The sequence below is a fragment of the Rhinolophus sinicus genome, linkage group LG05, assembly GCF_036562045.2.
Source record: "Rhinolophus sinicus isolate RSC01 linkage group LG05, ASM3656204v1, whole genome shotgun sequence".
NCBI lineage: Eukaryota > Metazoa > Chordata > Mammalia > Chiroptera > Rhinolophidae > Rhinolophus > Rhinolophus sinicus.
In genome coordinates this window covers 89,094,057-89,120,427 of record NC_133755.1, presented here as the reverse complement: position 1 = coordinate 89,120,427, position 26,371 = coordinate 89,094,057, and the positions used below count along the sequence as shown (strand labels likewise).

Genomic DNA, 26,371 nt, shown 5'->3' with positions numbered 1-26,371 from the left:
TGAGCCTGATCCCCTCCCAGGGCACCCCGGGGGGCCTGGTGCTGAGCCCAGGGCCCCATGGAGCTGGGGAGTGAGGAGTGAGGCCCTTTGTCTGGGGAGGGGGGGTCCCAGCAGACTTTTCTTGAACCCTCTCTTGGCCCCACAGACTTCATCTTCCCTCTGCCCACAGGGGAGCCATAGCCCCAGATTACACAATGGGTCTAAAATGCCTCACAGGTGAGTGAGTAGTCCAGGCCAGGGACTGGACACAGGAGTCCCTATTCCCCAGTGCCTGCCACCGGGCATGTCTCCATTCTACTGCCTGGGTTACTAGGGGAGAGGGTGGGGCCTGCCCTCCCACCCCCCACAGGGCTGCGCAGCCTGGGAGGGGGTGGGGAGGCCCTCTCCAGGGAAATGAATTCCTGGCCTGACCCCAGATGCCGGCCTGCCCAGCTCCGCTCCAGGGTAACGCTGGGTGCACACACAGCCCCATTGTATGCCTGGGCCCCGTGCCCGCCGTGGGCCTGGCACCAGCTCTATCAACAGCAGTAGCTCCGTCAGCTCCTTCGCACCCCCTTTTCAGGTCCCAAGCGATCGAGGAGGAGGAAGGAGGACGGGTGATTCGGGCGTGAGTGTGTCCTGAGTGTAGGGACCGTTTGGATACTTGAGGAACCAAAGGAATATATTTGTTTTCTCTCATCAACTGTGAGGTACAATATCACCCATTCACGTGAAGAAACCAAGGCATGGAGAGACTTCAGTAACTTGTCCAAGGTCACACAGCTGGCGAGTGGCAGAGCTGGGGGCCGAGCCCAGGCAGCCTTGGGTCCAGACTTTGGGGACCAAGACAGGCCACTTTCTAGAAAGTATACGTCCCCAGGGTGAAAGGGGCCCCTGGAACAGCAGGGTCTGGAGTCCCCGTGCTTGTGAGAAGCCTGATGGTTAATTTCCAAGGGTGATGCTGCTGGCGGGGCTGGTAAAGCAGGTCTCCAGAGCTGTGCCTCAGTTTCCCTGCTCCACCCACACTGTATAGCCCCCTGTGCTCCTTGGGAGGGCACACAAATGTAGAGGTGAGTTGTGGCTAGGGCTGGGGCCTGGACCCTCACCCCTATTCCTGTGCTCCACAGGCTGGTGAGAAGCACCCCCTTCCTTAAACTAGGCCTCCCTGGAGGCAGGGGTGATAAGGCCTCTGGTTGTTTCTATTCTGAGAGTCCGTCCTGAGCTGTCCCATCTCCTCAGGTTTCCCAGCCTGAAGGGGCCTCTGAGGCCAGCTGTAGTCTGTGAGGGGGTCCCACCTCTGCCTCACACACATGCCCCTCAGGCCAAGATGGAGGGTGCCCAGATGCAGCTTCTATGGGGTCTGCCCTGTTTGTCAACTTATCTGCTCCATGAGCCCTGACCCCTGGGGCTAGGCAGAATTGAAGCACCTCCCTTTTCCTCGGCCCACCCTCTTATCCCCCGTCTGTCCTGGGCATGTTTCCCTCCTTCAGTGCCACCTCAGCCCTCTTAGCAAACAGACAGAGCATTCTGCAGTGACCACAAGATTGTGCAATGGCAGAGCTGGGCCATGGGGACAGGTGGGGAAGAGAGAAGATGGAAGGGGACACCGAGGTTGGCTCCCCTCTCTCCCCACCCTGGAGCCTCAGCTCCTGCCCCGCTCTGCCCGGGCTCATCTTTCTCCGCTTATGCCAATCCCACCAACCAGTCAACACATCTTCATCCAAGGCCACCGGGCTGGCCATGTCCGAGGGCGTCCAGAGATGAGTGTGGTTGGCACGGTCTGTGGGAGGGGGAGAGGGCATGGGGAGCATCTGGAAGCCCAGATTGTGTTGGGGAGACAGAGCGAGGAGGCTCCCGGGGGGAGCCCAGGGCTTGTTTAAGGAGGGTGCCCTGGGTATCTGAAGGGCTGACTAGGGAGTTTGGACTTTATCTGGCAGACAGTGGGGAACCATTGGGGGCAATGGAACAGGCGATGCACCATTTTTCTTTAGTTTCTGTTCCCTTGTTTTTTCAGGGCTATTGTCTTTCTCTGTTTCTCCAAAGCGAGTAAACCCTTCTCTGCTCTTCCATTCCTTCTCTCTGATCCCGCTGCCCCCATCCTACAGGTCCACACTCTGTTCTTCGGCTCCTTTGCTCAGCCATCCCGGCTTGTTCTCCCGGCCCTGCTTTTGTTTGGCTTCCTCGTCTTCTCTTCCTGCCCCCTGACTCACGTTCCATGGGGTACGGGTTGGACTTGAGGGAAGGGGGATACAGGCATGGTGGGACCACATGGTGGGGACCAGTATGATGGTGACTGAGCCAGGAGGACACCCTGTGTTCTGACACAGCCCTACACCCTTCAGGGAACAACCCTCCCCCAGTGAAGTGGCTGAAGCTCGTTAGGACAATCTTACTTCACACTTGTCAGCCTGATCATTGGCGATACAGATTTCTCTAACAGATAAATTAGAAAATGATGGCCTTCATTTTCTTTTTATTAAATTTAGCAGAAAGGGATATTGAACCAAATGGGAATCAGACTGCAGACAAATACTCTTCTCTTGTCTCCTTTCAAACATGCATCCACCTATACATGTATGCATCCATCCATCCATCCATCCATCCATCCATCCATCCATCCACCTGTCCATCCATCCATCCACCTGTCCATCCATCCATCCACCTGTCCATCCATCCATCCATCCATCCATCCATCCATCCATCCATCCATCCATCCACCTGTCCATCCATCCATCCATCCATCCATCCATCCATCCATCCATCCACCTGTCCATCCATCCATCCACCTGTCCATCCATCCATCCATCCATCCATCCATCCATCCATCCATCCATCCACCTGTCCATCCATCCATCCACCTGTCCATCCATCCATCCATCCATCCATCCATCCATCCATCCATCCATCCACCTGTCCATCCATCCATCCACCTGTCCATCCATCCATCCATCCACCCACCCACCCACCCACCTATCCATGTATGCATCCATCCACGTATTATACTCACCAATGCATCCATTGTATCCATGCATACGTCAAATATTTATTGAGCACCTCTAGTGGATGTAGCACCTCTAGTAGATGTTTTACACTTAATCCTTTCAAAAACTCTCCAAGATGGACATTCTTCTCATTTTATACTGGAGGACACTGGGACCTTGTGAAGTTAAGAAAGTTGCGAAAGGTCATGCAGACAGTGGGCAACAGATCTGGGATGCAGCTCTCCCTGCTTCCAAATGTGTGCTCTTAGTGTGGACTCAGATGGCTTTCTCTGGTGTCCTCAGGGCCTAGTTCTGAGCATGGAACATCATGGCTGTGCTACCGAATAAACGGGCACGCTAAGGTTCTGGAGTGCTGGGGTCCTCTAGTTCTCTTCTAGTTGCAGCCTGGGGATGGGAGGCAATGCTGGCTTCTAGTCCTACTGGCATTTGCCACCAGTAACCGAATGTTGCTATCACCAGCCCTGGAATGGAGGCTTCTTCATCACATAACTTGCAACCTGGCTTGTCCTTGTTTCTTCTCTCCATCTTACCAACTCTGCTTCTGAGCACAGTCTTACCTCCCACAGGTGGGAAAGTTCTAGATACCCCCTTGGTCATTGCACCCAACTCTCCCAGTCTCCTCCAGTGACTGGGTTCTCACACGCCTGCCTCCCAGCTTCTCCACAGGATGGCCAGCCCTCGTTTTACTCTGGCTTTTTTATTGGCCTTTTTTTCTAAGCGTTAGCGTTAGCTACTCCATTTCAGGTCAAAACTACCTCCTCGGGCCCCACTGGCTGAGACGAGGATGTGAGTACAGGTCATTTACCTAGGACGTGACCCCAGGAAGCACCAGTAGTGGGGTAGAGCAGTGAGACGGGAGGGAAGGAAGCCAATAAAATCTGTGTTAGGGAGCAGTGACTGCTGCAGGTGCAGATGCCCAGTCTCCTTGGGGACCTCTGTCAACTCAGCTTTAGAGTCACCCCACAGCAGGGCGGGTTGAGGGAAGTGGGTGTTTTGTCACTCGCACCCCTCACTATTTGGCTAAGAGCTGCTGGGGGTCGGAGGGGTCCTTCCCCCTTGGCTCTGGCACAGATGCAGGTGCTGGCAGCTGGATGCGCTCAGGGGTGTGTGGCCGGGGTCCTGACAGCATCCACCACGCTCACGGAAGCCAGGCCTGGTGGTCCAGCTGGTCCCCTGGAGGGTGGCTCTTCTCAGCCCTCTTACCACAGCTCTCTTCTCTCCATGCCCATGGAGCTGCTGTGGGCAGACCCGTCCTACTGGGGCCAGTCACCAGTACCACATTCACGGTGTACAGCAGATCCTTAAGGAGCACCTACTATGCGCCTGCCGGGTGCCATGGAGAGAAAGAGGAAGTTGTCATTCACAGTCAAGCAAGGGGTCCCAGCACAAATGAGATTTGTGTCATGTACCCGACATGGCAGCCCTTTCCAGGCCCTGTCCTACGCTAGGGGCCTTCTCTGTGCTCCGTCCTCCCCTAGAAGGTGGGACAGCAGTGCTGGGGAGCACAGAGCCGAGAGCCAGCTTCCAGTCTCCTCCCCGCTCTAGTATCCTGAGGCTGTGATTGTAGCAGCTCTTCTGACTTCCTTTTCCTTTCACTGCCTCTGCCTCTTCCCTTCCTGGTGCCACTAACCCCATGGCTGCCACGTGGTTGCCTTTTCGTCATTGGGGAACTGAGCTTTCTAGTGCCCTCCCCCTGCGTCTCTATGGGGAACAGGATGCAATTCACGGGGCAATAGGGGGTCAGTTTATTCAAGGACACCCTTCTCTGTCCCTGGTGAAGGCTCTGCCTCGTACCTGCATCTTGGAGAGGGCCTCCTCCCTCCTGACTGCTGTTCCCAGCCTCAGATTCACACTGCTATATAGTCTCATGCCTTCTGGGGCCCAGGAATGGGAAGAATTAAGAACTGGAAGTGGAGTGTAGGTAAGGCCTTCTGGTGTGGGAGATGGGGAAGGGCCCCGCGGGGCAGGTCCTGGGCCTGGCTGGTCCATTCACACTGAAAGCTCCTTACTGGGCTGCCCCGGCAGGCATGCCAAATCCTGGTCCCTTTGACTCATCTCTCCAGCTGCTACCCACAGCCTTTCCCCTTGATGTTTTCACTTCCAAACCAGGTTTGGTCACGGTTCCCATGCCAGGGTGGCGGGGGCAGGAGTGTGTCTGCCTGTGCGGGCCAGCCTCGTTACCTTTGACACCCTCCCCCTACTTACTAGTGTCATCTATTCCCCAGCCCATGGGCAGGGCTGGTGCTGGCAGGGCGAGCCAACAGCCATCCTGTACCTGCCCCACTTGGAGAGAAAGGTGGCTGCACTTATTCCGGGCAGGCGCGTTGCTGGGAGGGCTGGGAGGATGGAGTCGATTTGCCAAGGGACTGAGAGGTGGAGTTGAGGACGAGGCTTTCTGTTGGTGTCTCAGGTTGAGGCTTCAGCATCTATGATCCAGGGAGGATTAGGAGGCAGCTGCCTCCTATGGGGGAGGCTGGGGGGGAGGAGGACTCGGAGCTGGAACTGGTGAAAGATCCTAAAAGGGGAGAATGGAGTTACCAATGCCCCTCCCCCACCCAACCCGCACAAGACCCAGGGCCTTTGGTTCCTCTCTCTGCTCAGCCAAGGGCACAGTTCCTGGAGTTCAAGGACAGAAAAAACGGGGTGCGTGAGCTGCTGTGCGCATTTCCAGAGTAACACTATGCTGTTTCTCTCATACCTTGGGGGTTGGGGGGGGGGGTTGTAAGGGGAGCAGCTCTCTCACTTCTTTGGCTGGGTGGACGGTAGCTGTCGAAGGTCATTTCTCCTGTGAGGTGAGAGCTTGGTCTTCGGGGCACATCTCCTCTGATTTCCCTGATGGAGATGGGATGGAGGTACCGGTGGAGAGTACCTGGGCAGGGCAGAAGCAAACCCAAGTTCTGGGGCTGGGGCAGCTGCCATGGCTGGAGAAGCCCTGGGGTGGGTGAGGACTGGGGTAGGACCCGGGCAAGGGAGCCCCCGGGTCTTGTGCTCCTGGTGACTATTCCCAGAAGCCCAGCTCGCAGGTGGGGCGGGCGAGGAAGGCCCGCCGTAGGTGCGCATAGTGAGGGGAGAGCAGCCTGGTTCTCCAGAGGCCTCTGCCGGCCCCGTCCTGCCCCACCAGGCGTGAGTCAGACCGAAAGCAGAAGCTGCCAGACATTGCGCAGGGTGAAGTGAGGCAGAACCAACTGTGCTATTTTGGAACCTGGTGAATTCCCACCCCTGTCCACCCACCTCCCGTCTCTAAGGGCTCCCACCCCCTCCTGGTTGCCAACACTTTGCCTTCCTCAAGGGGACAGTGAGGGCAGGACTTGACTTCCCTTGGAATGTATGCGGAGGGGGGTGCTTTAGGCCCCTCCCCTTGCTGGACCTCCCCGTCCCTGGCCAAAAGTACTGGCTTCTGGGGAACCAGCCTTCTGGGGTGTTGGGAGGGCAGTGCCCCCTTCTGGTGGGAGCTCACAGGCACGGCAGCCCTGGCGAGGTGCCGGTCACCAGCCTTGAGCACTGCCCATCTCCCCCGCCTTTCTTTCACCACCCTCAGGCCAGCTGTCAGCCACCTCTCCTAGGGGTGTGAGCTGACGGGAGCTTCAGGTGGGAGCCTCTCCTGGCAGGGACTCTCAAAGCGTTGGGAGGGATTTCCGGACACAGAGAGGAGATATTTTGGGGCCAAGGGCCTTTCCAGAACCCATGACATCACGTACACTGGAGCAACCCCAACTGACCCCCCCCCCCAGTCCATGGTCCTTTCTTGGGCATCCTAGGCCTGCTTGAAGTTCCAGCCCCACATTTAGGGTTCCTTTGGAAACTGCATGAGCGTGGGGGCCCCTGGTGGTCCAGCCCGCAGAAGTGAAAGAGGTCAGTGGGGTTTGTGTGTTTCTGAACCGAAGATGAGGGTGTAGAGTTCAGAGCTGTCACCCATCTGAGGGGAGGATGGATAGGGGTCCCTGCCCCTCCTGCAGCTGTGTGGCCAGGGAGCGGGTGGGCTTTTCTCTCATTCTGTGTGAGCCTGTGGGGGGAGATGGGCACAGGCTGCCCCGTGTGATGCTGCCTCTCGGGGGCCCTGAGGACAGAGCTCTACCCTGCTTGTTACCCCCCAGCAGCCTGCGGTGGTAGGTGTCATGCGTGGGGGTCCATCGGCAGGCACGTTGCAGGTGAGCAATTAAAATGTGGGTCTTTGTCAACCTGAGGTGAGCAGGACTTGGGGTTCTTATTGATCAGATAGATTTGGGACTTAGGCAGGTGAGAGGGAGAGGCGAAGCAGGAACAAGGGGTCTCCTAGGCCGGCTGCAGGGGCTTCAGCACCCCCAGGCTATCTGGTGGGGGCACAGGTGCGTGGCACAGGCACGCCCTGCCCGCTGGGTCATCTGCTCAGTGCTGGAGCCGTTCTTTGGGCAGGCGGGCCCTGGGGCGGTGTGTGTGGGATGTAAAGTGTGCGCGTGTGTGCCATGGTGTGTTTGGAGGAGATGCTATGTATGTGTGCAGGGCTCTCGCATGCTCGGTCTGCATTGCTTTTCTATCGTATCAGCTTCTGGGCCGCTTCCCCATAGGCCTGCATGGTGGCTTTGCCCCCAGTGAGCTGCTGGCGAGCGCCTGGCGAGCGCCGGGCCCGGAGCCCTGTGTCCCTGCCTCCACCTTGGCTCCTGGGCCTGAGCGTCAGGCCTGTTTGCTCAGGTTCACTGCGGGGCTCAGAAGGGCACCTTGAGGTACCTCTCTCCACCAGAGGCCTGTACCTCTCTGCTGTCGCCTCCCACCTGTCACCAAATTTGGAACCAGGTGACCAGACCTCCAGAAGGCCACAAATAAAGTGACTTTAACGGCCCACACACCTCTTAGGATGCCGTGGCAAAGTGCAGATTCTGACTCAGCGGGTCTCAGCGAGGGATGAGAGTCAGCTCCCAGGGGATGCGATGCCTGGGGACCATGCTATGGGTGGCGAGGACGCAAAAGGCCCTCTCCCAGCTAAACCCCGTCGAGGTCTACGCTGCTCCCCCAGCCAGGGAACGAGTACCCGTGGACCAGCTCCTAGGTCCCAGGAGCCACCCACTCAGCTCCTTTCATCCCCTCACCTTCTCTGAGGGAGGCACCATCCTGTTTCACAGATGGGGAAACTGAGGCTCTGACAGGTTAAGGGAGTGTTTCGGGTCACACAGCTAGTAAGTGGCAAAGTCTGTCAGTGTCCACAAAGTCTGAGCAGTCCACTGAACCCAACGGTCTGCCCGAGAGAGAGCAGACTCAGAAAGACCAGATGCAGCTGAGGGGGATGTGTGAGGGGGTGCACTGCAGCTGTCCGGGAACTCAGGGGGCAGCCCTGGGTAGTTCTGGGGAGGTGGGGGTGGGAGAGCCGTGTCTGGAGAGGTGTCTGGAGAGGAAGGCGGGACTGAAAGTAGAATAGTGCTCCCTGCACTCATGAGCCTGAGCAGGCAGAGGCTGGGTGTGCAGACTCCCTGGCCAGGCGCTGCAGGTCCAGTGCCTACCAGCTGTGCGACCTTGGGCGAGCTTGTCAGCCTCTCTGTGCTTCAATTGCTCCCTCTGTGATATGGGGGCTATATTACTACTTCCCTCATGGGTGAGTGGGGTTGCTTTGAGGATTAAATCAGTAACATATATCACTTTGTAAGCGCTTGGTATGAGCATAAGGAACACCCGTTTGTTGGGACCCAGGAGATAATAGACCACCTTCTGTGCACTGAATGCAGCTGTCCCTGCTCATAGGTGTTTCCCTCCTTCCTTTCCCCTCCCCTCTTCCAATGTCTTCTGTTATTTAGCAAGGCCTGGATACTTTAGTTATAAAGAGGTTGTTTTCAAAGTTCTCAGAGGCAGATTGAACTCTTGAAAAGGGAGGCAAACAGTAGGAGTTCCTTTGCAATGTACAAGCTGCAGGGAGACCAGAGGGTGGGGAGGCAGGTGCTGAAGGAGAGGAGACCCCCCAAGAGCAGGGGCCAGCACAGGCACTGGTGGGTCAAGTGCACTGTGGGCCAGGGCCTGGGGCAGGGAGGGCTGGGGTGGGGGCGGCTTAGGTGCTGGGGCTGGGCTCAGAGTGAACCCTTACCTGGGAGCTGGGACAGGAGCCAGAGCCGCTGTGTGTGTGGCTCTGTGCTCCTCTTTCCCCTTGTGCAGCCGGCAGGTGGGAACGCAACGGCGGGGTCCATAGGCTGCCACAATAATCCACCTCCGTGGGGCTGCCCCATGGGCCCTGGTTTCCTCATCTGTTCTGGAGCTGGTGGTGGTCACACATTTAAGAGAGACCTGGGCTTGTGTCCCATTTCACTGTGTTCTTACAGTGTGACCTTGGAAAGGTCACTTAGCATTTTTGAGTCTTGGTTTTCTCATCTGCCAGAGGTGCTGTTTGTCCTGTGACGTGTTTGTGGAGGACGGATACGATCTGACAGATGAGAGCTGACGTAGGTCACGTGCTTAGTTCAGTGCCTGGTCCATGGTAGGGACTTGGGGAGTGTTTGCTGCCTGAGAGAATGGGTGATAATCGAACAGACCTTGGGTCACTGGACCGGCAACCTCTGAGGCTCATTCTGGCAAATCTGAGGGGGTGGGATGGGGTGCAGTTTCCAAAGAAGAAAGCTGATTTTTCTGGAAGCTTTCTTGTAGCTGGGGAGACTGGTAGGTGGCCAGGAAACAACCGGAGAACACAGCAGTGTGGACACAGGCAGGAGGCTCAAGTGGCCCGAGCATCCAGGAGCAGACTGCAGAGGAGCAGGGGGCAGGGGTTTCAGGCCCCTCAGCCACTCAACCCAGGAGAAAGGCAGCTGCCCCTGAGGGACAGGGTGAGGGATCTGGCGTTTGTGCGTGTGTGTGCGTGTGTGTGTGTGAGAGAGAGAGAGACAGAGAGAGACACACACACTGCATGTGTAGCTGGGCTGTATCTGTGCACATCACAAGAGTGGACCCTGCCCCAGGACTTCTCTGGTTTTTCCTCTCCGCGCTTTTCTCAGCTCCGTGTCCCCCCTTTACCCTGTACTTCAAAGTCCAGTGGCCGTCCTCCTGGGGCAGGCCTCCTGTCAGGGGCCAGCGGGTCCCTGAGACAGGACAGGTACCTCTCTTTGAAGCTGCCCCCTTTGTTGCACAATTGCCTTGCTTTGCCCTGGGCAAGCAGGCCAGCCAGCTGGGAGATGTCAGCTCCTACCCTTGCCTGTGGGATCGAGCTGGAACACGTGGCTGATGGGCTGGAGCTGTGGGCAGTGGAGGCCGCAAAGCAGGAGCTCCCAGCTCCCCTCTTCTTCCTTTCCCTCTTCCCCACTTCCTGCCTGGGTTCAAGAGATTCAAACAGAAGCCCCTGACTGCATTCCTTCCTCCCTCAGCCCTGCAGCCGCTTGCAGTATCCTGTATTGGGTCCTGGGATGGAATGAAGCATGTTCTGGGTTTGAATTTGGCTTTGTTGCCACATTGTACAGACCACCCTTTTGGAACCTTCACTTCCCCCTGTAATTCATATTTGTTCCCCAATTTTGATTAATCAGAAACAGGTTGATAAGTCTGCTCCAAGAGTGTTCCCATGTGGCAGAGTAATAATGTTGCACAAAAGATACAGAGGACCACATGTTGCATGATAGGCTTTGTGTCTGTCCAAGGTCAGGTGACTCAGCCATGGGGATGGAGGGCAGACCGGAGGATCCCTTTAGGGGAAGGTCTTGGAGGGAACTTTCCAGGGTAATGGCAACATTCTCCATCTTGATCTATGTGGTATTACGCGTGGGTACACACCTATGAAAATTCATTGAACTACACACTTTAAGTCTGTGCATTTTGCTGGGATAAATTTTACCTCAATTAAAAGGGAAAAGGCCAAAATGTTAAAATAAACATGTAAAAGCAGGTACCACTGACCTCATTCCTGTTCCTGGTACCAAATACTTTCCAATCAAACAATGCACCCTTACTGGGGTGAGTGTGACTTCTGTTTGCTCTTTTTAATATTGGAAGGAGCCAGAGGTCCCCACTGCTGCTGCCTTTCATGACCTCTAGGGAACCGCTGGGCAGATAATAAATAACAACCTGCATTAGTGTCTCCAGCGTGCGGCTGCAGCTGAGTCCACTCTGCTGAGCGCTCTGCCTGCTCATGATCTCATTAGAACCCAAGGGTGGGCATCTTTGCCCACCTGCCTCTCCCATAGCACTGCAGTGAATTAGGTGATCTACAAGTTTGGGAAAGGAAAATCTTTTAAAACCCAGGGCTTTTGGAGAGGAAACAAATAGGGTGCCGAGTAATTGGAAAAGCAGGGGAAGACAGTCCTGCCCTGTCCTATAAGGAGAGACAGAGCTGGGGTGGCCACTCGGCTGCTGTGCCCCAGCCTGGGGCCTTGCTATGGTGTGTGTAGGGGGGTGGGGTCTGGGTGGGGGTGGGGAAGACTTGTCCAGGAACGCCCCTGGTGAGCATGGACAAAGCAATAATAAACAGTGACCGAACGGTGATATCTGCCCTCTGCCCAAGCTCTCACCCTTGCAGAGGCATCCCAACTTACGGGACAATAGCTCTGTAGGAGAGGTGGCCCCACTTGCTAAGCCCCACTTGACTGATGGAAAGACTGAGGCTAGGCTCAGACATTGAGTCAGCCAAGGATTCTAATGGCAAGTGCCCACAGCCTCCTGTGGCCAGGACTGCTGGCTCCTGGGAATGTTATGACACCTCCCCACCCCTCGTTCTCTCTGGGTCCGGCCCAGCTGATGCCTCTGAGGCCCTGTGGTTACCTGTGACCCCCTTGGCAATTTGGCGTGGCCTTTCCTAAGGCACAGGGATTGTGTGCACATTTTTGTTCCTTTTCCTACTTCATCAGGCCTTCCTTTGCTGCCTCCTCTGCCAGAGGGGACTCAGAGGAGACAAAACAAACCCCAATCCTGGAATCTTCCCCTCTCTTCCCTTCCCCAGGCTGAAAGGTTTCCCAGGAGCTCAGGGCGCAGCTCCCTCCGCCTGCCTCCTGGAGCCACAGCATCTGTTCAGAAGGCCGTCCTTTAGTGGTCGCTTTGATTTCCCCTCCGCCACACTGTGTAGCTCCCGCACAACTGGTAGTTTGTAACAGACTGGATCAGGAGACAACTTCTTCCGACCACAGAGGCACAGAACGTAATAAATGGCTTAAACAGGCGTGCTGGCTGCTGGGTTTGCTGGGCTCACACACTTTGTTGTTTCAGCCGCCAGACATGTGTTTTTCTGGGAATACAGGAAATTATCCCTGCCCTTTGAGGAAGGGCAGAGTTTTTTCTGCCTGTGTTTGGGGATTCCAGACCATTCCATCATCCCAGGCACCCTCTGGCCCCTGGGCTGGATGAAAGAGATCAGAGATCAGCTGAAACCCTTTGATTGGAGGGGGGCTTCCTCAGTGGGAATCCCTAAAATGAAATGTGGCATTCCCTACTCCAAGTACAGGACCAAGGCCAAACTCTAAGCCCGAGGGTTAGGGTGGTGGAGACAGAGTGTCAGGGTCCAGCCTTGCCACTCGTCAGCTCTGTGACCTTTGGCAAGTGACAACTTCTCTGTGCCTGTTTCCTCATCTGTAAATGGGAGGCAGTACTGCTACTCATGTCCTGCAGTATTGTGATAATTAATACCTGGCATATAGTAAGCAGGTATTGTTAGCATTAGCTATTAGTATAAAATAGTTTTCCCAGTTAGAAATAGATACATGTTCATTATAGAATAAGAACAACATTCCAAAAGGTAAAGGGAAAAAAAACAACAAAAAACTTGTGATTGCATCATCCAAAGAAGTCAGTAATATTTTTGTATATTTCACCCCCAGGGGTTTTTCTACACATATTTGTAGGTGGTAACGATCAGATTTTATTTACAATTTTGCATCCTACATTTTGTCTCTTGAAGTGTTACTTACTGTAAACATAGCATTCCACCAGGAGGGGCACACCATAATTTATCCAACCATCCTATTGCCGGACATTGAGATTAGTTTTGATTTTTCTCTATATAATGTGATAGGCATTTTTATGCAGAAAAGCCTTTTCTACATTTAGGATTACTTCCCCAGGCCAGTGGATTTCTTTTTAAGGCTTTGATACATAGTGCCAAATTGCTTTTCCAAAGAGCCTGTACCCAGCTCCTCTTGAGAAGTATTGTTGAAGCTGCCTGGCCCCGGACATTTTAAAGTTGTAGCCACACTTGAATGGAAAGGTAATTTGTTCAACTCTTCTTTTAAATTAGTTAAGGTCTACGCTCATTCTTATGTACATTTTTACATGAAAATACAACACACAGACAGAAAATGTACTAATTGTGAGTGAGCAGCTTGGATGCATTCTCAACACTCCCCTGTCCCCCACACTCACATCTAATTACAGAACATTCCGAGTTGCCTGCCTCTCCCCCTACCCCCCAGCTGTCCTGTACCCCCTCCCCGTCACTGCCCGCAATGGTAACCAGGATCCTGAAGATTCCTTTTGTCTGTTTTTGAACTTGATATACATCGATCGGGCCGTAGGCGTATGCATTTTTGTGTCTGACTTCTTTTGAGCAACATGGTGTCTGTGAGAGTCGTCTGAGTTGTATGGAGCCATAACTGGTTTACTCTTCTGTGAGTAGCATTCCCGTGTTTGGATGCCCCACGCTTCTTTATCCATGTTCCTGCTGATGGGTGCTTTCTAGTTTGGGCCACTGTCCCTAGAGCTGCTGTGACCCTTCTAATGCGCGTCCTCTGGGGAGCCCAGGGATGCTTTCTGTTGGGCATCCACTTAGGAGTGGGGTTGCTGGCTGGCTCATGGAGTTTGTGTATTCTCTGCTTCCTGCTCCCATTTTTAAAGGATCACCTGGAAGACAGAAACATCCCCAGGGAAGTTCAAGCCGTGCAAGCAATTGAGGGGCCCTACCTCAGCTAAGAGCAATTTGAGGAGCTATGTATGAAGACTTCCTCCAGAGTCTCCTGTCTGGGGCTGTAGCGGAAACGGAGTTGGGTCCTGGGTCCCGGCCTTAGAGCTCTAACAGGCACGTGGCTTCTGACCCTGGCCCGTGCCTCTGGTGGCCAGTCAGTGTCCTCACAGGGTCCTGGGCTGGCCTAACAACCATTGTACTGAGCAGGACAGCGCCTGGGCCAGACTCCAGGTAGACATGGGAGGACCCAACTTTGGCCATGATTGGAAGCAGGTTGGGCCCCTCACAACCCCTAAAGCTGTCCTGCTTCCTTTGCCCTTGTTTTAAAAGAATCACACAAGTAGCACATGTTAATATCCTGAGAGTTAAGTGATACAAAAACGGAATGAGAAACTATGAAAACCCCTCTTTCCCACTCCACCACCCTCTCCCTCTCCCCTCCCCTCCCCAGAGGTAACCGCTCTGAACAGTTTGGGGTGTTGGGGGGAGCCCAGAATAGTGGATAAAGAGTAGGGGCTGCCTGGTTCAAATCTCCATTCTTCTGCTTATCAGCTCTAAAACCTTGGGCAAGTTACTTCACCTCTCTGTGCCTCGGTTTCTCCCTGAAAATTGGGGCAACAATAGTAGTCACCTCATAGGGCTGTTGTGAAGAACAGATGAGTTAATATTTGAAAAACACATAAACCAGTCCTGATGCGTGGCCTTCATTCAAGAAGTATTCTGGTCCTTCTAATCTTTTCTGCACATTTACCCATTTCCTGCCTAATGGCCTAAAGTTGTGCGTTTTAGTCTGCAGTTTGCTTTTTCCACTCAGTGCTACACATCTTTGCGATCTTTGTTTCTTATATTCTGCGGCCTCGTCTTTCCTTATGTGTCCCTTAGGGAATCAGTGATTTCTCCCTATTTTTCCTCTCCCTCTGTCCACATCTTTCCTCAGGCAAGGTCCTGAGCAGCCGGGCATTACTGAGGTGTACGTGACTGAGGAGGGAGCCCCCACACCAGCCGGTATGAAACCAGCTGTGGCCCTGACCAGGGAGCCCAGTGTGGCCCTGTCACTGAGTGCCCGAGGGCCTGCCCTGGAGAGTTCTTGCCCCTCCCCAGTCCATAGAAAACATAGTAGGGGCTGCAGTTTCAGCCGAGGTGAATTCTGCACTTATTGTGTCTCCATGAATCCTCACAACAACCCCACGAGGAGGTACTGTTACTGGCTCCATTTTACCAAGCAGGAAACCAAGGCACAGAAAGGTTAAGTGGCTTTCCCAAAGTCACCCAGCCAGTATGGGCAGAGCGGGGACTTCAGTTGAATCTGTGGGACTGTGAAGCTCATTTTGGTGACAACTGAGCTAGAACCCAGACTCAGCTTAGGGCAGAGGTAGAGTCAGGTGGGAGGTACTGAGTAAACAGCAGCAGGAAGCGGCCTGTGGGTTCTGAGGGTGCAGATGGGAGTGGCTCTTATTGCCTTTGCTGAAACCTCAGTTCCTGCTACGTTTCCCATGCAACTGGGCAGGGGCAGGAATTCTCTGGGGCATCAGGCCCCCCTCCCCTAGGGAAACACCTCAGCCCCAGTGTTTGCACACAGGGGGCACTGAAGGCTCCTGATCTTACTGAGGACATGCATAGTGGGTCCTTTCCAGGCCTGGTGGGTCTGGAGGTCAGATGTTGGGGAGGGGTCTGGGGTCATTTTGGTTCTCCTGTGTCCTTCTTCTTAGTTCTTCCTGCCCAGACCGGGTGCTGGGGGAGGCTAGGAGTGGCCCCTCAGGCTTTGAGAGTTAGCAGGTGTGCTTGAGGGGTAAGCGGGGGTTATTATGTCCAGGGTCTCTCCTGGACCACTTCGTCTGCCCTCAGATCCCCTCATGTCCCTCCCTCAGCACCACACCCATCCCACCCAGGCCAGGAAAAGCAGCTCTGTGAGAGGGTGACAGCTTTGAAAATGGGGGTGGGGGTGGGAAAGCCTCCCTGCTACCACTGAGCCACCCTCTGTCAGACGACAGGGGACAGGCCAAGGCTACCCACAGCCTTCAATGCACAGACCCCTCGCCCTTCACAATCTCTGATATCCTCTCCCGGGAGGCTTACACAGACCCGGGTGTGGGGGAGGGGGACAGGGAGTCCTGCGTCCATCTTACAAATGAGCAAACCGAGGCTGGCGCAGCCGGTGGGGGCGCAGCAGGCCCGGCCCAGGTTCTCCTTGTGGCAGAGCCAGCTCTAGCCCAGCCCTTTGTCAGAGAAACAAGGGGCTTGTTCTCCCCTAGCTCTCCCCGTGCTGGCTGGCACTGCCTGGCCCGGTCACCTCCCCCCCAAAGGGCCAACTGAAGTGAGATTGTTACTGAGGCGGAGGGGTCACCAGTGCTGCTGCTGTGTGGGTACAGCTGCGAGGGAAGATGGCTGGGCTGGGGTCCGAGCCTGTGGGGCTGTGGGGGCTGGTGTGTGAGGTGGGTAGTGGGGGTCAAAGACACACTGCCCCTCTGTAGGGACACAGGAAAGGGATGGCCCAGCTGCAGGACAGAGATGGGGGCCGAAGCGGGTGTCTGCTCCTCTTTCCTGGGGAACTGTCCTGTGGGGAGCTGGGCGGAGACCCCTGGAGCTGAGGCAGCCCCTTTACTAATTCCCTGCCTAGGGGGGGCAGAGTAGGGAGGAAGGAGGTGAGGGAGGGACACTGAGTCCTCAGACCTCAGGATGGTGCCGTCCCACTTTGTGGGGAAGCAGCTAGGGTGGTAGACGGGGCCCTGGGCTTGGGCTCCATTCCTGGCCCTGGATCAACAGACGTGCAACCTGGGGCAAGCTCTTTCCCAGCTCCACATGGAGACGCAGTGATCTGTAGAGACCCCTGCCCTCCAGGGTTTGGGCTGGGGAGCCAGACCCCTGGGATTGGGTCCTAGCCTTTCCCTGCCACCTCGAGATATTTAACTTCCCTATGCCTCTGTTTTTCCTTGTTTGTAAAAGGAGAATCATCACCAAAATGACCTCACGGGGCTGTTTGAGGTTAAAGTGCTCAAACAGGGCCCAGCACACAGTAATTGCTCCAAGAGAAGCGGATCATTGTTACTTCCACGATCCAGTGATTTTCACTGAATCCTTGCCAGTACCTTCCGCTAATGCTTAGTCTGATTGACAGAACATGTCAGCCTGTGCTGCGTTCCTCTGCCACCTGCAGAGGTCTGGGTCTCATTCTTAGGACCCTGGGGTGCAGCTCTGGCCTCTGGTAGGCACTGCAGCTGACCCTGCCGGTTGGTGCTTATTTGTAACTCACCCACTCAGCCTACCAAATGCCAGATGCTGTGCAAGACACACGATTTTTATTTAGCACTCTCACCAAGCTTCTGAAGTAGAAACTGTTTACAGAGGAGGAAACTGAGGCCCAGAGAAGTTAAGTGACTTGCCCAAGGGCACACAGCAAAGAAATGGCAGAGATGGGATTCAAGCCTACACCTGTCCTGTTTGACAGCATTTGCTCAACCACAAAGTCATGCTGCCTCTTGCAAAGTCCCTGAGATGGGACCCTCCCGCCACTGCCAGGACCTGTATGAAGTCTGGGCACCCCTAGGGGCCCTGCATCTTTCAGAGAGTTTCAGCCCATTCCAGCTGGGTGGGAGGGACCTTAGAAATCACCTGATCCAACTCTATCATATTGTGATAAATAACATGGGAAGATGGCGACTCAGAGAGGGGAAGGGATATGCCCAGGGTCACTTAGTGAGCTAGGGACAGCTTAGGCCCAGATACAGGATGTGTTCTGTCCTGTCCCCTTCCAGACTAGGCCTGGAGGCCTTAGCCCCCGCCCCTCCCTCCCCCATCCCATTGAGACCCATTGAAGATCAGGGCTGATGATATGTGCAGTGGTGGGAAGCCCTCTCTGGGCTCTGGGAGAACCGGGTGCCCTGAAGCGGGCCTGCCTGTGGGCTTGCCTTTCCTCACTGGACCGTACATTCCATAAGCTCAGGGGCTACAGTTGGCTTGCTGCTGTATGGCCAGTGCCTGGTTCATAAAATAGTAACCGTTGCCTACACACATTCATAGAGCATCTACCTGTCCCAGGCCCTGGGCTAGAGGCCAAAGGGACAGCAGGGAACACAGCAGAAATGCCTGCCCTTAGGGGAGTTTGCATTCCTGGTAAGAAAGAGACAGACAATGAAAGAGCTAAGCAAAAATGCGTATTTAAGATGTTGGTAGGTGATGTGGAGAAACCTAAAAGAAGGAAGGGGCATAGGGAGTCGGGGGAGCAGATAGGAATTTTGTAATTTTAAATAGTGTGGTCATGGAAAGTCTCTGTAAGGTGATATTTGAGTCTTGGAGGAGATGAAGGAATGAGCCATGGTGGTATCTGGTGGGAGGGCATCCCAGGCAGAGGGAAGAGCCAGTGCAAAGGCCCTGCGATGGGAGCATGCCCGCTGTGTTTGAGGGATTGGGTGGAACAGGGGAGAGTAGTAAGGGACGGGGTCAGAGGGGTCCACAAGGTGGGCGCAGATCCTAGAGGCCCTTTTCTGGTAAGGACTCGGTTTTTACTCTGAGCCAAGTGGGAGCCATGGATTGTTCTGAGCAGAGGGAGGGACAGGATCTGACTTAGGTTTCAACAGGATCCCTCTAATTGACTGAGTTGTGAGTAGAATGTTGTGGGGCAAGAAAAGGGAGAGGTGGAGTCTGAACATTAGGAGGCTCCTTCAGGAAGCTAGACAAGGTCTGGAGGAGGCTGGGCTCACATGGGTGAGAGCGAGGTAGTGTCAGGCAAGGATCTATGCGACGTAAGAGCTGTCAGGATCACCATGTGGCCTGAGAGAAAGAAAGGAGTGAGGTTGACGCTGAGCATTTGGGGCCGACCAACCGCAGGGAGTGAAAAAGAGGGAGTCTCTACTTCTGGCCTGGGAACCAGGAAACTTGGATTCAAGTCTCAGCTCTGTCACCCACTTGCTCAGTGACCTTGGACAAATCCCATCCCTTCTCTGGGCCTCAGTGTCTTCTCCTGTACAATGGGTACGACCCCCTTGTGCTCTAAAGCCCCAGTGCTCTAAAGAGGACACATGCCTCACAGACCTGCCCTTGCCCCGTCCATAGGGAGCCAGTGCCAGCAGCCGCCATGGCGTCACGCATCGGGCTGCGCATGCAGCTCATGCGGGAGCAGGCGCAGCAGGAGGAGCAGCGGGAGCGCATGCAGCAGCAGGCCGTCATGCATTACATGCAGCAGCAGCAGCAGCAGCAGCAGCACCAGCAGCAGCAGCAGCAGCAGCTGGGGGGGCCGCCCACCCCGGCCATCAACACCCCCGTCCACTTCCAGTCTCCGCCACCTGTGCCTGGGGAGGTGCTGAAGGTAGGGCCTGCTCAGGCCTGTCCCCCCCGCCCCCGCCCTGGCCCTAGGACGCCCTACAGCCCTTGCCTTCTCCCCCTCCCAGGTGCAGTCCTACCTGGAGAACCCCACCTCATACCACCTGCAGCAGTCCCGGGACCAGAAGGTGCGGGAGTACCTGTCCGAGACCTATGGGAACAAGTTTGCTGCCCACATCAGCCCCGCCCAGGGCTCCCCGAAGCCCCTGCCAGCCGCCTCCCCGGGAGTGCGGGCTGGACATGTGGTGTCCTCCTCAGCCGGCAACAGTGCACCCAACAGCCCCATGGCCATGCTGCACATTGGCTCCAACCCCGAGAGGGAGGTGAGTGAGGTGCTGGCTAGTGGCTGCCACGCTCCTGCCACGCCTGGTCTACTGATGGAGACACGGTGCTGTCCTCGGGGAGCCCCAGTCTGAGGGGAGACACAGCCCTACCTCAGGGAGCCCCAGTTTGAGGGGAGACACAGCCCTACCTCAGGGAGCCCCAGTCTGAGGGGAGACACAGCCCTGCCTTCAGAGAGCCCCAGTCTGAGGGGAGACACAGCCCTGCCCTCGGGGAGCCCCAGTCTGAGGGGAGACACAGCCCTACCTCAGAGAGCCCCAGTCTGAGGGGAGACACAGCCCTACCTCAGAGAGCCCCAGTCTGAGGGGAGACACAGCCCTACCTCAGGGAGCCCCAGTCTGAGGGGAGACACAGCCCTGCCTTCAGAGAGCCCCAGTCTGAGGGGAGACACAGCCCTGCCCTCGGGGAGCCCCAGTCTGAGGGGAGACACAGCTCTGCCCTCGGGGCCCCAGTCTCACAGGAGAAACATCGTACCTACTTTTGAAAGCTCTGCTAGGGAGAAACAGGAGACACAAACAGGAAAGGCCAGCATAACTAGAATGCTGTGTCCAGACAGAAGGTATATAAAGCAATCTCCCTGGGCACCTGGGCTCCTTGGGAAAAGCCCTGGCCTGGGTCTTGGGGCCTGTGGGAGAGCTCATCCTCCCCTAGATGAGCGGGTGAGTGAGGTGGGCTCCAAGGTGCCTTCAGGTCGGTGTCCCAGGGCCCCCTCCTCACCCTTCCCCTAGTGGGCTCTCCCTACATGGACTTTTCTCTCTTTCAGTTTGATGTCATTGACAACATTATGTGTCTGGACGATGTCCTGGGCTTCATCAATCCTGAATCTCAGATGCCCAATACGGTATTGCTGGCCAGGGTGGGGTGGGAGTGTCTGAAGGGGTGGGCAGAGGTCGGGCCTGGCTCTGCGCCTGGAGAGAACTAGAGACCTCAGCTGTAGAAACGAGAGACACCTCTATCAAATCATGGATTGAGGGCCCAGGGCCCAGCAGAATTATGAATCGGAGATGTGCCTCAGCTTGCATGTTTGATGGGGCTTCAACAGGGAGACGTGGCTGGGCAATCGCAGAAGGCTTCCTGGGTGAGGGTGGGGGCAGGAGGCTTGGTGCTGGGCCGCAGCAGAGGGGAGGCATGGAGAGCGGTCCTGGAGGGGAACAGCGTGGCCACAGGAAGGCCTAGAGCTGGTGACTTCCTTTGGGATCTGGAGCTTTCCTCTTCTATGAAGCCTAGGCCTGTGTCCTTCACGCCATGGGGCACGTGACATGGCACTGGCTTTGTCCCCTTCCTCCAGCAGCCTCCTGGCCATATGAATGCTCTCTGAGCCTCCTGGGCAGAGGGGAGGTGGCAGGTGGGAAGGAGCCAGGCTTGGAATCAAGAGGCATGGCTTCTGGCTTTGGCTATGATCTTGGGAAGTCCCTTAACTATTCTGAGCCCGTTTTCTCAGCTGCAAAATGGGGATGATATTTTCTACCCAAGGATTATGGGAAGATTACATAAGGCAAGAGATTGGGGTGACAGGTATTTACATTGAGCAGATGGAATTGCAGGTATCTCCACCCCTTGTTCGGACGTTCTGAACCTCATCTGTTCACTCCTGCCCCTTTCCTGAGCCTGGCCCAGCTCATGCCACTGATGGGAAGTCCCCACTTCTTACAGTAGAGAATCAAGAAGGCAATCATCAGTCCCCACTGTACTGGTGACATTGCCCAGTGACTCGGCAGGGCCAGCCAGGGCCAGTTGGCATGGAAATCTACTGCCAGCAGGGGCATCAAAGGCTAGGAAGGGAGAGAGAAAGAGAGAGAGAGAGAGAGAGAGAGAGAGAGAGAGAGAGAGAGCGCAGAAGTGTCTGGTCCCGCTAGTGGTTTCTGTGTACCATGAGGGGTTCTGGGCCTGTGATTTGCTCTGCGTATTTCTGTGGCAGGAGCTGGGGAGGCCTTTCCAGAGCTCAAATCTGTTCCTGTCAGGCCCCTGCTTAAACCCCCACTGGCTGCCCATCACAAAATCCCAGGATCTTTGCCCCCGGCCCTCCAGGATCCAGCCTCACCTCCTGCCCAGCCCACATCACGCTCTGCCCCTGCAGCTTGAGCTGCTGTGACTACCACACTCTGTCTGTTCCCATTCTATGCTCTGCCACACCCTCCCCCCTTCCCTCCAGTGACCTTCCTCACATCTCTGCTAGGACTCAAGTTCCACGCCCTCCAGGACACCTTCCAGAAACTCTGGAATAGATTAGGTGACCCGCCCCTGGACTGCCTAATGCCTGGGGCGTAAATCCTCTCCCACACTCGCCCCTGGCTGATGGTGGTCGCAGTGACTCTAGGCTGGACCTCTAAGGGCCTCGTCTTAGTCAGCTCTGGACTCTGCAGACTTTCAGAGGCCCAGGGTGAATTCCAACATCCCTGATACTGGCTGCAGACCCCTTAAAGCTGAAACTGTGGCACCGGAGACACCAGTATAGCTGCTCCCAGGTGTTCCTGGGAATGGCTGTTCCTGAGACGATGGGACCTGGGGAAGGCCCCCTACGGAGAGGGGGCTGCTCACTGGGTCTCTCTCCCTACCTCACCCCACAGCTGCCCCTATCCAGCAGCCACCTGAATGTGTACAGTGGTGACCCCCAGGTCACAGCCTCTCTGGTGGGTGTCACCAGCAGCTCCTGCCCGGCTGACCTGACTCAGAAGCGCGAGCTTACAGGTACTGCCTTCCTGCCTCTGTGTGCCCTGGCCCCCTCCTCCCCGCGTCTCCTCTCCTCCCTCCCAGCTTCTCTCTCCTCTCCCTCCAGATGCTGAGAGCCGGGCTCTGGCCAAGGAGCGGCAGAAGAAGGACAATCACAACCTAAGTGAGTCCTCCCTGCCTCCCCCCTTCTCCCTGCCTCTCCTCAGCCCTTTCACCTGGGCCTGTGGAAAGCCATTCTGGCCTGCACAGGTCGTAGGAAGCTCTCCCTACCCAAGGCCTTTGGCGTGACAGGGCCAGCTCTGACTGCCCGCTTCCAGAAGGGGTAGGAGAGGGGGTCCAGGGAAGAGATATTCATGAAATCCCCAGGACTTCAGAGGGAATGCGTTTATCAGATTGTTTTCTTTAGGACATGGAGCCTGGGGACTTCCAGCAGTGGGGTGCGTCCTCCCGCAGGCAGCTTTGCCTGGATTGTCTGCCCTGGTCCCAACCCTCTCACACCATAGAAATCCCATTCCGTTGGTCACCCAGTACTTCCCAGAAGGGCAAAGGCACCCTCCATGGGCGGAGCCCTTCTCCCCTGCTGGGGTCCTCATGCCTCTAATTGTTCCCTCTGGAATTTTTTTACCTGTAGTTGAAAGGAGACGGAGGTTCAACATCAACGACCGCATCAAGGAGTTGGGAATGCTGATCCCCAAGGCCAACGACCTGTGAGCTGGATTTCTGGGGGAAAGATGGGGGCTGGGTAGGGGCCAGAGCAACCAGCCCTGTGCTGGTGGCCAGGGGGAAGGGAGGGAAGAGAATCCCTTGATTACTACCTTCTAAGAGCTTATCATCTGTTCAGGAAAAGAAGATCCTTCCTTTACCCAAATCAGGAAATTCTAGACAGATGAGCAGATATCTGAAAGTGAGGCTGGGTCAGGGGGTCTTCCTGGAGGAGGAGTCATGCTGGGAAAGGTTGATGTGGACATTGGACTGGTGCAGAGGTGGTCCAGGGGTCAGAGTAGTGAGAGCCAAGTGCAGGGGTGGGTTTTGGTGGCAGACATGGAAGGCGTGAGGAAGGAGGCTGCTTTGAATTGCTTGGTTCCATGAGATTCGTGAGGTGGGTGGTGGCAATGAAATCACCTGGGAGGGCGTGTTCTGTGCATCTGGAGATCAGCCTTCTCCAAAGATAGGGGTTGGGTGGGTCTGGGGTTTGTGGGCAAAGTTGGGACAGGAGACACTGGCTTCTGAAACCAAAGCAGGGTTTTACTCCCACCCACCGAGCACATGGCAAATACTCAGCCATTCTGAGCACACACTTCTGATTCTGCTGGCCTGCAGGGACGTACGCTGGAATAAGGGCACCATCCTCAAGGCCTCTGTTGATTACATCCGGAGGATGCAGAAGGACCTACAGAAGTCCCGGGAGCTTGAGAACCACTCTCGGCGCCTGGAGATGACCAACAAGCAGCTCTGGCTCCGCATCCAGGTCTGGGCCCTGCACTTGGACTTCTTGGGTAGCTCTGACCCCTGACCCCTGGCCTGGCTCCTGACCCCAGGGGGCAGTGCTTACACTGAAGACACGAAAATCATGCCATGAGAAGGGAGGAGGTATCAGTCAGGTCAGGATGTTATAGTTTGGTAAAAAACATCCCCAGCAACTTTAAGCCCCAAATAACAGCTGGAGGTTCATTCTGGGAGACCTTCATGCTGGGGACTCAAAGTGATGATGGACAGGTACAGCTTAAAGCCATATGTTACTCTTCAGGTGACACTTGTCACTTCCATTTACTTTTTTTTAAAAGATTTTATTGGGGAAGTGGAACAGGACTTTATTGGGGAACAGTGTGTATTTCCAGGACTTTATTGGGGAACAGTGTGTTTTTTTCCCAGGACTCATCAGCTCCAAGTCATGTTCTTATCCTTTCAATCTTAGTTGAGGGCGGTGGTGGTGATGGGGGTGCACAGCTCACCATCCCATGCAGGAGTCGAACCGGCAACCTTGTTCTTGAGAACACGCGCTCTTAACCAACTGAGCCATCTGGCCACCCGGGAGCTCAGCGGCAGCTCATTGTCTTCAGTCTAGTTGTGGAGGGCACAGCTCACTGGCTCATGTGGGAATTGAACCGGCAACCCTGTTGGTCAGAGCTCGTGCTCAACCAACTGAGCTATGCAGCCACCCCTCCACTTACATTTTCATGATCAATGCAAGTACATGTCTACACCTAAACTCAAGGGGGCAGGAAAATAAAAACCTACCCATGTGGGAGGCAGAGAGCTGGAACTATCTGGTGGCTAGTGCTAAGAATCACTGTAGGGGTCAAACTAAAGAAGTAAGGCTTGGGAGAGTCACCGCAGGTTCTAGTCCTGGCTCTGTGTTGAGGGCCTCTGTCCTCTTTGGACAAAGGGTGATTGGACTGAAGCTTTTACACTTTCCCTATTTCTATCTCTCTCCTATTTTCTATTTCTCATAGTAGATACTATAATTTACATTACAATCCAGCATACATAGCCACACTCAAAGTGAAAGATCAAAATTTCATCAAAGAACCCTCATCCTTAATAGATGCAATACATTCTGATAATTTCTAGTCTAGTCCAGGCAAGTCTATTTCAATTAAAGAGAATAGAGAAGTTGCTGGTCAAGACACTACAGTGGTTTCACCACCCACTAATGAGTTGCGACTTGTAGTTTGATCAAACTACGAGATTCAAGAGCTACCCTATGCTGAGACATATGCTGTGGTCTTGGGTGCCACGAGGGGAGGGGCAACGGCTGCGGCAGGGGTCAGGGGACAGCTCGTGCCTAGGTGTGTGCCCTTAGCCCTCTCTGCCCCCCGCAGGAGCTGGAGATGCAGGCTCGTGTGCACGGCCTCCCCACCACGTCCCCATCGGGCATGAACATGGCGGAGCTGGCCCAGCAAGTGGTGAAGCAGGAGCTGCCCGGCGGCGAGGAGGGCCCGGGGGAGGCCCTGCTGTTGGGGGCCGAGGTCCCCGACCCTGAGTCACTGCCGGCTCTGCCCCCCCAGGCCCTACCACCCCCGCCAGCCCAGCCCCCCCAGCCACCGTCCCCATTCCACCACCTGGACTTCAGCCACAACCTGAGCTTTGGGGGCGGGGGCGATGAAGGGCCCCCAAGCTACCCCGAAGCTCTGGGGCCAGAGCATGGCTCCCTGTTCCCCAACTTGTCCAAGAAGGACTTGGACCTCATGCTCCTGGACAACTCACTGCTGCCACTGGCCTCGGACCCCCTCTTCTCCACCATGTCCCCTGAGGCCTCCAAGGCCAGCAGCCGTAGGAGCAGCTTCAGCATGGAGGAGGGTGACGTGCTGTGACCTTGGCTGCACCCATGCTGGGGAACGGGGCAGGCCTAGGGGCTGGGAGGGCCAGGGCCACCACCCTCCCCCCTTCAGGCTGCACTTGTGTGTGAAGTAGCCACCTGCCCTGCCTCACTCCTCCCTGTTGGCCCCCTGTTTGGACTTAGTGCCCGCTTGGCAGCCTGTGGGGTCAGGAGAAGCCCCCACCTGGCTCAGTACTCCCCAGGGGCAGCCCTCTTGATGGGGCTGGCTGGGAATAGGCCTTCAGCCTGGTTTCCGGGGGTGTGCTGGAGGTAAGAAGAGGTCCCAGGAGGGTCCTGTCTTCTGAGGCTGACCCCCACCCCCACCCCTGCCAATGAAGGAGAACACAATGGAGCAGGGGGTTCAGGAAGTTTCTTTCTGAGGCAGCGACTGGTCCAGGGGGTGCCCAGGCCTGCCTTTCTGGGACTCAGATGGCAATAAGCCCGTCCTCCAGCCTGGCTGCCCCCCTCACACAGGTGGGACACCCCCACCCCCTTTGGTGCTAACAGCTCTCCACCAGGTGGTGTGAGGGCGGGGGTGGCCAGCAGAGGGGGCGCTGGGTTCAGGTTCGAGTGTGGGGTCACTGCTGGAAAAGCAGCTCCCCTCCAGGCTCCCCACTTTGTGCCTTTAGTAAATACTGTGCTTTGTACCTGATTGTCCTGTCTCTTTGGAGTGGGTCAGGGGCTGACAGAACAGGGCGGGATTCAACACAGTGGGTTCCTTTCTGGATTCAGAGTTCGGCTGTCCCCCATGGGGGTGAGGGTAGGGAGATGCAGAGAGGTGGGAACGAGCGCATCACCTGCTTCCCCCCAGCTCCCCAGCCCTGCCTTGTGGAAAGTTGGCCGCGTAGCTAACCTTACAGTGGGGATTGGGTGCTGATGGGCGCGTTGTCCCCCGGAGCCACAAGATGGCGCTGCAGT

The 26,371-nt window shown here is 55.7% G+C and overlaps 1 protein-coding gene across 4 annotated transcripts in view; it reads left to right on the top strand.

The window, feature by feature from the left end:
- Positions 1-26,100, top strand: part of TFEB (transcription factor EB) — a 46,326-nt gene extending 20,226 nt beyond the window's left edge. For 3 of the 4 annotated variants that reach the window (XM_074332904.1, XM_074332906.1, XM_074332905.1), the window contains exons 2-9: positions 18,856-19,108; positions 19,191-19,445; positions 20,228-20,305; positions 22,032-22,152; positions 22,241-22,297; positions 22,766-22,841; positions 23,455-23,602; positions 24,957-26,100. In XM_074332904.1, the coding sequence (XP_074189005.1) occupies positions 18,878-19,108; positions 19,191-19,445; positions 20,228-20,305; positions 22,032-22,152; positions 22,241-22,297; positions 22,766-22,841; positions 23,455-23,602; positions 24,957-25,448 (1,458 nt within the window). In that variant the 5' untranslated portion in view covers positions 18,856-18,877 and the 3' untranslated portion in view covers positions 25,449-26,100. Of the gene's footprint in view, positions 1-4,686; positions 4,903-18,855; positions 19,109-19,190; positions 19,446-20,227; positions 20,306-22,031; positions 22,153-22,240; positions 22,298-22,765; positions 22,842-23,454; positions 23,603-24,956 lie in introns of those variants that run through there. The other variant, XM_019738430.2, reaches the window with a different exon arrangement.
- The last annotated feature ends 271 nt before the right edge of the window (positions 26,101-26,371 follow it).